At 45.7% G+C, this 12,463-nt stretch overlaps 1 protein-coding gene across 2 annotated transcripts in view; it reads right to left on the bottom strand.

The window, feature by feature from the left end:
• Positions 1-12,463, bottom strand: part of ZFAT (zinc finger and AT-hook domain containing) — a 186,696-nt gene that overhangs the window by 70,402 nt on the left and 103,831 nt on the right. The window contains exons 11-12 of one of the 2 annotated variants that reach the window (XM_067711189.1): positions 7,800-7,888; positions 5,437-5,487 (exon numbers count right to left, since the gene is read on the bottom strand). In XM_067711189.1, coding sequence (XP_067567290.1) covers positions 5,437-5,487; positions 7,800-7,888 — 140 coding nt within the window. The remainder of the gene's footprint in view (positions 1-5,436; positions 5,488-7,799; positions 7,889-12,463) is intronic. The other variant, XM_067711191.1, reaches the window with a different exon arrangement.

Genomic DNA, 12,463 nt, shown 5'->3' with positions numbered 1-12,463 from the left:
TCAGCAAGGTAAACACTAGGAAACCACACCTAAACATAATGATGTTAATATGATGAAAAAACCAAGAAAAAGAGAAAAATCTAAACCAGAGGGGAAAAAGAACCATTACATATAGGGGGAAATGATAAGGGTTAGAAATAATGAAAGACAAAACATAATGGGACAACATCTTTAGAGTGGTGTCCTCCTAGAAATGTATAGTCATCAAAATGTTCTTCAAAAATGAAGACAAAGAATTTCCGAATAGACAAAAGCTGAGATAATTCAACTCCAGCAAAACAGATATATATAACAAATGCCAATAGAAGTTCTCCAAACTAAAGGAAAATTTATCAGATGGAAGCTAGGCCTGCAGGAAAAAAATAAAGAACACCAGAAAGACTAAATATGTAAGTAAACACAAAAGATATTTTTAAGATTATATTTTCTTACATATATTTTAAATACTGACTAAACCAAAAAATAACACTATATTGAGGAGTTTAGAACACAAAGAGAAGTGATATGCATGACAACAAGAACCCAAAGGGTAGGAGGGGTGTAACGTGAACTATAATGATTCATGGTTCTTCCATTGTTCATAAAACAGTATATTTGCAGCTAGCTAGAATGTGTTAAAATACAGATGCATAGTGTGATGTCCACAGCAATAACTAAAAAGAAAAAAGAAAAACAACAACAACAAACAAAGAAAGTATAGTTAAAAAGCAAACAGAAAAAAAAAAAAAAAAGCAAACAGGGACTTCCCTGGTGGCACAGTGGTAAAGAATCCACCTGCCAATGCAAGGGACACGGGTTTGAGCTCTGGTCCGGGAAGATCCCACATGCCATGGAGCAACTAAGCCCATGCGCCACAACTACTGAGCCCGTGTGCCACAACTACTGAAGCCCACACACCTAGAGCCCATGCCCCGCAACAAGAGAAGGTAAGAGCATCCACTGCAATGAAAAGCACATGCACCACAACGAAGAGTAGCCCCCACTCGCTGCAACTAGAGAAAGCCCGTGTGCAGCAACGAAGACCCAATGCAGCCAAAAATAAATAAATAAAATAAATAAATTTATTTAAAAATAAAAAAGCAAACAAATCCTAATTGAGGGCTATACAATAAAATACCTCATCAGTACTCCTCAAAACTGCCAAGGTCATCAAAAACAGAGAAAGTCTGAGAAACTGTCAGATCCAAAAGCAGCCTAAGAAGACATCATGACTAAATGTAATATGGGACCCTAATGGGATCCTAGAACAGGAAAAGGACATTAGGTAAAACCTAAGGAAATCTTAATAAAATATGGACTTTAGTTAATCATGTATTAATATTGGTTCATTAGTTGTAGCAAAGGTACTACTGTAAATGTTAGATGCTAACAACAGGAGAAACTGGGTATGTGGAACACGGAAACTCTCCTTATTACCATAACAATTTTTCTGTAATTCTACAACTGTTCTAAAATTTAAAATTTACCTGAAAAAGAAAAGCTCTACTCTCAGGGGAAAAAGTCAAATGGAATACTAAAAACTACCTGATTCACCCAAAAGAAGCCAGAAGAGGAGGAGACAGGATCAAAGAACTGACATGACAGAGAAAATAAACACCAAGACCATACTTTTCAAGTGAGACATGTCAAAAATTACATTAAATGTAAATGGACTAAACACTCCAATTAAAGAGCAGTGATTGTCAGACTGGTTGTGTGCGGGCACGTGGACACACACACACACACACACACACACACACACACACACACATACAGGCAACAACAAGATCCAGCTATATGCTATTTACAAGAACACACTTTATATAAAAACTCAGATAGGACCTTTCCTTCACACAGTTCAAAACCCAGTGCAGTGGCTGGCAGATTATGATTTGTAGAGCCTCTGCCTCAGAGCCACATGGGAATGTGGCATAGTCAAGGATGCTGGTCTGGCCTCCAGGTTTACGGAAAGAGAAGAATTAATCTGATGGGAAGGGTGGCAGGAGGCCAGAGCTGCTCCCATTAAAAAGAAAGCCCCCCAGCTCTTGTTACCAAGAGAGCAAGCCTGAGGCCCTCACAGCACCTCCTCGCTGGAGCTGGCCTGCACAGGGCTGATGGTCCAGGTCTGTCCAAAGCAATGGGGGCACATTCTTTCTAATCTGCTCCCTCAAATCAACCTCTCCTTCTTAATGTAGCCCTTGAAATAATGGTATCATTGTTCCCAAGTTTCAAATAAGGAGACAGTGGCCCAAAAAGGCGAAGGATCAAAATCCCCAAAGATCAGCTAGTTAGTAAGTAGTGGCATTAAGATTTTGATCCTTATCTGCCTAACTCCAAAGCCATAAGCAACAACAAAAGTAAAACAACACCAACATCTAAAAATATATATAAGGAAAACACAACACCTGGGAAATATTTAGAATGAGTGATTTACAAACATAAATTGAAAGCATGATTAGACTGGTTTATAATCCTTGCTTTGGTTCTTTTAGGAATTGGAGTCATTTTTAAGAGACAGGGGAGGGAAAAGAGAGCCAACATTTTTTGATCATCTACCATGTACCAGATCCACTTCTCATAAAAGTGATATTGCCTTTAATATCTTTAATACCAGGAAACAGATATTGCCATCAACATTTTACAAACAATAAAACTGTATAAAGAAGTTAAATAACACAGCCTGTAAGTGGCACAGTCTGTCTAGTTCTAAACCTGAATCTGTCTTGTTCTAAAAGCCTGTGTTTTTCTGCAAGATCTCATTGCTCTCAGAAATTTTCAAGTGCCAAACAGAATCTCAATGAACTTCCAAATGGCACAGCTACCGTGGTACAAAAGGCATGGTCACTTTGGAAGAGAGTTTGGGGGTTTCTTACAAAACTAAACATACTCTTACCATACAATCTCGCCATCTCACTCCTTGGTATTTACCCAGAGGAGCTGAGAACGTATGACCACACAGAAACCTGCAAATGGATGTTTACAGCAGCCTTATTCATAATTGCCAAAACTTAGAAGCAACTAAGATGTCCTTTAGTAGATAAATGCATAAACTGTGGTCCATCCAGACAATGGAATATTATTCAGTGTTAAAAAGAAATGAGCTATCAAGCCATGAAAAGACACGGAGAAACCTTAAATGCAATTACTAAGTGAAAGAAGCCAATCTAAAAGGGCTACAAACTGTACAATTCCTACTGTATGACATTCTGGGAAAGGCAAAACTATGGAGACAGCAGAAAGATCAGAAGTTGCCAGGAGGCAGAGGGAAGAGAGGGATTAATAGGCAGAGCAAAGAGGATCTTGGGGGCAGTATAACTATTCTGTATGATACTGTAATTGTGGATATATGTCATTATACATTTGTCCAAACCTGTAGAATGTATAACACCAAGAGTGAACCCAAATATTAACTACGGGCTTCAGGTGATTATGATATATCAACATAGGTTCATCAATTGTAACAAATGTACCACACTGGTAGGGATGTTGAAAATGGGGGAGGCTGTATGTGGAGGGGGAGTGGAGCCAGGTGGTATATAGGAAGTCTCTATATTTTCCTCCCAATTTTGCTATGAACCTAAAAGTAGTTTGGGGGGTTTTTTCTGTTGGTTTTTTTTTCGGCTGTGCCGCATGGCTTGTGGGATCTTAGCTCCCCAACCAGTGATTGAACCCGGACCTCTCACAGTGAAAGCACCAAGTCCTAACCACTGGACCACCATGCAATTCCCCTAAAACTACTTTTAAAAATAGTTTCTAAATTTAAAAAAATAGATAAGACTGGTAAAATCCAAATAAGGTCTACAGTTTAGTTAATAGTGTCACAAAGTCCATTTCCTACTTTTGACAATATACTATAGCTAAAGATGTTATCACCAAGGGAAGGTGGGTGCTAGGTACACAGGAACTCCGAGACTTTTTGTGAGTCTAAAATTATTTCAAAATGTTTTTAAATTAAATAAAGCCACTTTTTATTATTGATGTACAAGGAGACTGGCACAGAATCCACCAGCCCTATGACTGAGAACATTTCTATCAGCAGAGTTATGGGTTCATATGAGCCTAATGGAGAAAACTCCACAAGTGAGTCTGCCTGGTGATCACATTGCTTACAGAACGGCATGCGGCTTGTTTATGTGCAAGAAGCAGAGGGCTGAACAGCTGGGCCAAGGGAACAAGACTGCTCCTGTTTAGAGACTCCTGGCTCAGCACTGGCTCCTCTCGTCCGAGCATCTTCTCTGGCACATCTTTAAGGTCGATTGTGTCAACCCCACCCTAGGGAATGCATGTTATTTAAGAAGCACATATAACACCTTCACTGTTTGTGAACCCTCAGTGGTTTGGTGGGCTTTGCCCAGTGTTTCATAGTCTTTGGATTTTAGGGTGACATGGAAATGCTTTTGGTATGATGTCCACTGTAGGGTTCTTTATAACAGCAAAAACTGGAAACGACTAAACTGCCCAATTATGAGGGGAATGTTAAACTATGATACTCATCCTTATGCAGCCATTAAAAGTAGTTAATAAATGTATTTTCATAAAATGAAAAAAGGCCTATGAAATGAGGATAAAGAAAAAAGGCAATATTTATAATGCCTAAAGTATGTAGGTGCCCCCGTCTGGCCTTTCACTGTGAGGTTATTCTAACTCAGAAGTGAAGTATTCTCAGCAAACCATCTGGCCACTCATCTAAGCCACATTCTCCAGTAGAGCTTCATCACTGATAAAGCTGACATTTTAATCTCCATCAAAAAAAAAATGCTCATTTACAGTGTGACCTCAACCATGTCTAAAAATATATCCAAAAATTCCCCCAAGGAAAAGAACCAAAAAGCATTTCCAAATCTTATTTAGTGAATACATTTTAATTTCATTCTTAAAATAAACACATGAATGACACCATGTAATTTTAAAAGGCAATACAGGAGTTTGCCTTTATTACAGTGTTTCCTGACACAAATTATATATTGAAAATTACATATCCAGATCTGGAAAGGCAAACTGGTTTCCTCTAGGAAGCCAACTGCAATGGATTAGCAGTATTTGCCCAAGATGTTGAAGTCTCATCTCGGATCAGTAAAATAGTGACGCTTGATTTCTTCATAATGTTTGCTGTGGGTAGGAAAAGGGAAGGCAGGAGATGCATACTGCATATTTTCTGATATGGATGAAAATTTCTACCACACAGATAGATGTGAAAGGAAGAAAAAAGAGTGAGGGAATGCAGTGGGCAGAAAAATGCCCTCCCAAAGATGACCATGTCCTAATCCCTGGAACCTTATGTGGCAAAAAGGAATTAAGACTACAGCTAGAATTAAGGTTATTGATCCTCTGACTTTAAGATAAGGACATTGTCCTGGGTTATCCAAGTGGGTGTGCTGTAATCACAGGGTCCGTTCAAACTGGAAGAGGAAAGCAGAAGAGGAGAGTCAGAGGAGGAGAGAGATGAGGGATGCTCACCTGGCTTTGAAGACAAGACGAAGGGGCCACGAGCCGAGGAGTGCGGACGGCCTGTAGGAGCCAGAGAAGAGCAAGGAAATGGATTTTCTCTTAGAGCCTCTCCAGAAAGAACACGTCACCTGCATGTTAGCTCAGTGCGACCTGTGCTGGAATTCTGAACCACAGAACTATAAGACAATAAACTTGTGCTGTTTAAGTTACAAAGCTGGAGTAATTTATCACAACAGTAATGGAAAACTACTACAGGGGTGGACAGAGAGGAAAGGGAGAGGGCAATTACAGTTAGGATGAGGGTGGCTGGCAGGAACCAATTTCATTTTGCCTCATCAGCCCCAGTTAACCGAGAAGCACGACTTACACGCATGTGTACAAGAAGAGCATCCCAATCTGGAGGAAGGGAGAAGCCCAGGGCTGAATTAGTGGTTCTCATTCAGGCTGAATCTCATCCGCAGCTGGGGCACCACTCAGCAGGGGGACCCCTACATCCACGGAGAGGCCGTGGGAAACCGGCCATGACCCAGGGCCCAACTTAGTCGGGCTCCCAAGGCCCCAGAGTACAACCATGTGATGGCAGGAAAAAGCTGAGAACCACACGTGAGAGGGACACCTTCAATCAAATCACCCCCAAATGCACTTCTGCACACAAACCAAAGATTCCACAAATCTGAGGAACAAGTCAATGAGGACTTCAGGGCAGAGAGACTGTCTGCTGTGTCTGGTTAGGAAGGGAAGACGCTCCACACGGAAACTGAGGAATGAATGAGAAGTCTAGCTCCGATTCTGAAACAGCGAGGACAGAAATCAACCTCCCTGGGTCTACATTTCTCATCTATAAAGTGAGAGTTGCCCTAACTCTGCATCCTCTAGTCCTACAATTGCACTAGTCTAAGAAAATCCAGAGTCCCCCAGAGAAACACATCTATGAGAGGTGGGATGCGACATTAAGCTCTTAATTTTAATTATGTGCAAAGTATGCAAACATGGAACAACCCAGTTGAGACACTTAGCACTCCTGCTGGGTGACGCGTGGGTCTCACCTGAGAAACTCGTGTTCAGTGCAGACCTGAAAGCAGCTACAGAAGCGACAGGCACAGCAGCCTCAGGTTCCCCAACTGCCCCCTTTCTGCCGTCAGTGAGGGACTGAGAAGATCTGGTAAGAGACGCTCAGACCTAGGGCTCGGAGGCAAAGCCCCAGTTCTCACTCCCTCACCTCCTGGATAGTCAAAGCACATGAGCCCTCATCCCCCCCGAGCCACCTGGTTTCTTAACTACAAGAGGAGAGATCATGAGGCTTCAAGTCACTTCATCCCAAGGCTGTTCTGAGCATCAGATGAGCTTGTCATCAGGGAGGGTCCTCGTACCTCAGAAGGGGTGACAGACGGCATAGGCTGGCCACTATTATAACGGCGACTGAAGCCCGTGGATATGGGCATCGAGGAAAGATTCGTGGGGGTCACTGAACTTATGTGAGATGCAGGTTGTTCAGCTGTCCAATCCAGGCAATGATATCTACTGTGTGGAGATCAGAGTTGAGGGGGGTGAAGCTCCTGGCACAGTGCAGGGACACAGTAGATGCTCAATAAATATAAATGCACCTCTGAGTGTGGTGGCCCAGGGTCCTTCCACGTTCTGCCTACCGCCCTCTGGGACTTAGCAGTGGACACGATTTCAACAAACATCTCAGAGCATCGTGTTCCCACCTTCACATGCACGTGCCAGCAGCAAGAGCATCGATTTTAAGGGTCAAGCTGCTGAGGGCTGAGCAGAATTTATTATTAAACAAATTCACTGGACCAGAGTTCTTGCTGTCAATAACTGCACCATAAGCAGTGGCCAAGGGCATATTACCATCTACATGAAAGAGACATCAACTGGAGGTATTAAAAGAATAAGGAAAGCCACGGTCTCCCGAGCCCCTGTTACACGCTAGCACCGTGGCGGGCACATGAGCGCCATTTCCAGCTCTTACAAGCGCCTGCCAACCGGGCATCATCACACCTGCCGTATCAGGGGTTCACCTGAGACAATGCAGGATCTGACAGCACACACTTGTCCTTAAAGCACGTACTCTTTGCTCTAAATCACTCCATTTTTTTACGGTGAGAGGGTGCCTTTCTCTAGTCTGCGTCCTCTTACACTCTGTTCCTGGACTTGGTCCCCAAAGTACAGAGAAGCGCTACACTTGCAGAAGGAGAGGGCATGCAGTCAGCCAAGCCACGTCCCAGACTCCACGTGCACTGGCTGAGCAGGCCCAGAAGGGAAGGGGACGCTCCAAAACAATGAAAGGAGGTTCCCTCCGTCTTTATTTTGAAGAGCGGTGCGCTTCCGACTTGAATACCCGCTCCAGCGCCGAGCCCACTCACCTTGAAGGAGGCGTGCTGCTCCATGTGCCGCAGCAGCTGTGGCTTCTGGGCTGCTGTGTAGTCACACACCGTGCACTTGAACTGCTTCCCTGAAAAGAAGGGAGAAGAAGGTGAGCACCGTCAGGCTCGCAGCCCCTGCGTGTGAGTGGAGCGTACATGAAGGCACGAAGAGGCCCCGTGCCGTCGGGGGTGTCCAGAACGTCAGGGGGAACCGGCAAGGAAGTGCACAGCCGCAAAGCAGTATGCTCCGTCTAGCCCAGGGGAGGCTGGGGGGCCGGACGCCAGGGGCCTCAGTGTCTCCCTAGGAGTGTGGACGCCATCCCGAGAGCCAACAGCACCTGCAGAATGCCCTTCAGCAAGAGAAGAGATCTATGTTTTGGAACTCGTAGGAGTGTAAAAGGCAGATTTCAGGAGATGCTAGAGAGAAAACGACAGAGAAGTGTGTGAAACGTGGGTCTTCTGAGAGGATTAATGTTTCAGCAATTTATAAACATTCAGTAATGTGATAAACAAGCCCACATGTTTTGTTTGTTTGTTTGTTTGTTTGTTTTTGTGATACACAGACCTCTCACCGCTGTGGCCTCTCCCGTTGCGGAGCACAGGCTCCGGACGCGCAGGCCCAGCGGCCATGGCTCACGGGCCCAGCGGCTCCGCGACATGTGGGATCCTCCCGGACCGGGGCACGAACCCGCGTCCCCTGCATCAGCAGGCGGACTCTCAACCACTGCGCCACCAGGGAAGCCCAAGCCCACATGTTAAATCAATGGATATATGGGGCAGGCTACATTTTTTACCCCTGAGGAGCAAAAATAAAACCTCAACTTGCAATAATACAAACGTGCAACCAAATAAAAATATGGCCCACTTCTCACAGCAGCGATGCTCACCACGCAGCTTCTAATGGCTCTAAGCCTCCGGAGGCAGCAATGACCGCAGTCACTGCACGTGGTGCCACAGAAACACTGGCTCCCTCTGGGAACCTCTCACACCTTTCCTTCCCAGACGAGCTGGGTGAAAAAGCTGTCCACCTCTGCAGCCTCCATGCTCCTTTTCTATCCACTCCTGAGCCCCCCCCAAAACTGGCAGGTGACACCAGCTTGCCCCAAAACCTGTCTCGCCAAGGTAACCAGGGACCTCCATGATGCCAAGCCAATGGCAGACTTCAGTCCTTATTTGACAGGACTCTACCGCACGTGGCTCTGCTAACACCGCGCTTGGGAAACCCTCTGCTCCTCTGACGCCACGCCACTGTTGCCTCTCCGTGCCTCTCTATTCGTTCTGTGTATCCCGGAAACACTCTCTCCCATCTACAACTTTTACACACTGAGGTCCCCGACTGCTCCAGCCCACACACCTGCTCTTCTTCTTCTACAGGCATCCTTGCATGTAAACCTTTGAGGTCAAAATCTACACCTTCTACGCATACTTTTACACCTTCTACCCTTCCCTAAACTTGAGATTTGAGTTTTCAACTGTCTGCTGGACTACTGCTTAGCTGTCCCAAATGTCCTAATTTGGACTCTTTGCCTCACCCATCACATGGGTTCCACCTCCAGCATTCCTAGTTTATCACCCACCTGATCGCCTAAGTCAGAGACCCAGTAGCCTTCCTCAACACCTCCATGACCCCAACTTCACTCACCTTATTTTTTAAGCACCTGATTTCAACTCCCAGTATTTTTCTATTTCTCTCTGTTTCTAAAACCTCCACACTGGTTAAGGCCCTCCTCATTTCTTTCCTGGACAACGGCAAAAGCCATTGCTCAAATGAATTGGTTTCCTTTCTTTCAGGCAACCCTCCCATCCATCTATCACCCACCCACTGCCCCCCCCCTCCATCCATCATCCATCCATCCTGATGCCCCATCCTCCATCCTTGATCTAACACACAAACTCGTCCACAGCCCTTGCTGCACAGCCCACCAATGACTCCAAATACAGATCAAAGTTGAAGTTCCAAAGCATGGCATGGAAGGCACCCAAAATCAAAGTAACTCTCCCCCCGATCCCTCTCTCTGACTTCCTGTTTTGCCTTTGCAGTCCAAGAGCCCTGAGCCTCTGCTAACATCTTCCATGCCTGAGATGCACTGTCTCTTGCCATGTGGGCATTCTTCACTTTAACTCAAAACTCCAGTTGAACAACATCTCTGGTACAAGCGGGCTAAGAGCCAGCCCCCTGAAGCTCCCACACACACTCTCACACACTCTGTCCATGCCCTGGCCCTGCAGCATGGTCATGACCTGCCATTGGCCTCCCATCGGCAGGAACCATGTCTGAAGTCATCTTGGCACTCCTAGTGCCTGAGCACCTGGCACACACTGAACATATTCTGTGCATTCTACTAAACTGAGCTGGGCAAGAAGCAAAAAGGAAACTTTGTACATCTTACTTGACCAATGCTCTCAATAGCAGCAGCAAAAGGGAAACAATAATATAAACATGTTAATACTGCAATTGTACCTATCATTCCAGGCGAAGGACCCCCAAACTCTAGATTCCACTAATTCTGCAAGTCCAAAGTATGAGGAACATTTTTTCATGTGTAAGGCAGAAAAGTCATAATTAGAGCGCAGTTAACACCTTCCCTTGAACACAGTACCATCTTTTTCAAACAGAAGGGCTATGCATGGCTACACATCTCGTGTATAAACTCGGACACCCATACTTCTCCACTGGTGTGTGACTCGCCTAAATACATCATGACTGTGCCGGGCAGCCTGAGCAGAATGGTGTCTAGGTTCCCCACTGGCACCATGCAGGGAGGAAAGCTGATATCCACGTCGATAAATATTTTCACTCACTACCAATACACTTGGATCAAAGAGTAGGAGATTAAGCTAAAAATGATTAGTGCCTGAAATGAATAAATGGCATCACGTCGTTTGAGGTCCACAGTCAACCTTTTATGAATATACTCCCGGGGCTCGCCAGAGACAAGGAAAGAAGGCAGCTCTTAAAAGCCATCCCTTATGAGGCGTCAGAGCGCAGGCAATAAATATTACAAATGTTTTCAGCGACCAATGACGCCCCCCCACCGAACAGGCTGGGAGAGCGCTTGACATAATCTTTTGCTGCCTAATTAAAATAATGCAATAGAGATGCATGACTACTCATAAAAATGTAATGATTTGAGACTATCAGACTGTTTTCTATCAAGATACTCCTGAGAATCACAGGGAGAATTGTCTAGAAAACGCAGTATTTACCCGAGGTTAGAGTGACCTCAGAGGGCTGGTAGGTGCACAGCAAATGGCTGTATTGGATGTGAGTCATAGAGCAGCCCAGGAAAAGAAGGGAATGATGACAAAGAAAAAATGAGGTGGACGTTTTAAAAAACTTAATTCATTTTGCACACAATGTGCCCGGCTAGCTCTACGTAGCGAGCTGCTGGCCATCAGCAGCTGTGCCAGGACATGGCGTGTCTGATCTCCTCACGCTGCCCAGAACCTGGGGAGGCAAGGCAGGGCACCCCTCTTATGGATGAGGGACTAGGAACACGAAGCTGAGCAACTTGCCAGGTTGTGAAGCAGTCGGTGGCAGAGCCTGGATTTGGACCCCAAAGCTCTGATTTGGCTCCGTAAGAATCCTCTTGGCTAAGAAGGACATGGCATGATTTCCCCAAAGGGAACAAAGAATTTCCAACAGCAAAAGGGGCACATATGAACCACACGCATAAAGCCTGGTCCCGCAGGGTGGCGGCCCCGGGAAGCACCAGTGTGGCAGCGGAGGGGTGCTCTCCTGCAGCCCCGGCCAGCTCACCTGTGAGGCCCGGGGTTCATTCCTCCCTGCTGCTCAGTGTGTCCCCACTAGAAAAATGGGGAGGCAACCTCTGCCTGCTGCCAGGATGGGCTCAGACTCTGGGCGGCAAGCACCCGAAAAGCGGTCCCCTGAGAGAAGAGGCTGAGGGTGTGTGCAGGTGACCCAGCAGCGGACCCTGCTCTGCCACGGCCACTGGGGCAGCACCCCTCAAATCCCAGTGTTTTGACCTCCCTGACACTCTCGGGGACAATCCAAGGATAGGTCCAGTTAAGCCAGCCTGAGATAATATTCCTTAAAATAGAAAGAATACAAACAGAGAAAGGAAAATGATAACATGTAAGTAACATAATATCAAAGAGTTCACAGAAGGCTTTCCGCACCCTGCCCCCAGCAACTGCTCTGGCCTTGTCTCCACCCACAGCAAGCCGTGACCACCTGGCAATGGCTGATGGGACCCTCCCCGTTACCTCCTGTGCTCAGCCGTGACCCTCGCCCCCCTCTCTCCACCCCAGGGACATAGCACACTCACGCCACCTCCGGGCCTTTGCACTTGCTGCTCTGGGGCCTGGGGTGCCCTTCCTTCCATGCTCTGCTGGCTGGTTTCTCTTCCATGACCATCCCCATCTTCCTTTACTGATTCATTTGTGACATCCCTCATCTTGTAACATTTTCATATTGAAACTGAACCGTTTCACATTCATATTTTCATATCTCAATTTTCTCAATATTTAAGATATTTCTTCATATCTCAACTGTAATATACCCCCTATTTTATTGATTTATCTTGTTTCTCGTTCAGCTTCATGACAGTGGGGTGTTTCGTTTCTGCTTTGGTTGTTGTTCGTACTACCCGCTGCTGTATCCGAAGTGCCTAATTCCAAGTGGCTCACCAATTCATCGCTGG

Source organism: Pseudorca crassidens, chromosome 17 (genome assembly GCF_039906515.1).
Source record: "Pseudorca crassidens isolate mPseCra1 chromosome 17, mPseCra1.hap1, whole genome shotgun sequence".
In the NCBI taxonomy this organism is placed as follows: domain Eukaryota; kingdom Metazoa; phylum Chordata; class Mammalia; order Artiodactyla; family Delphinidae; genus Pseudorca; species Pseudorca crassidens.
The sequence above is the reverse complement of the archived record's forward strand: the minus strand, read 5'-3'. Positions and strand labels throughout refer to the sequence as shown.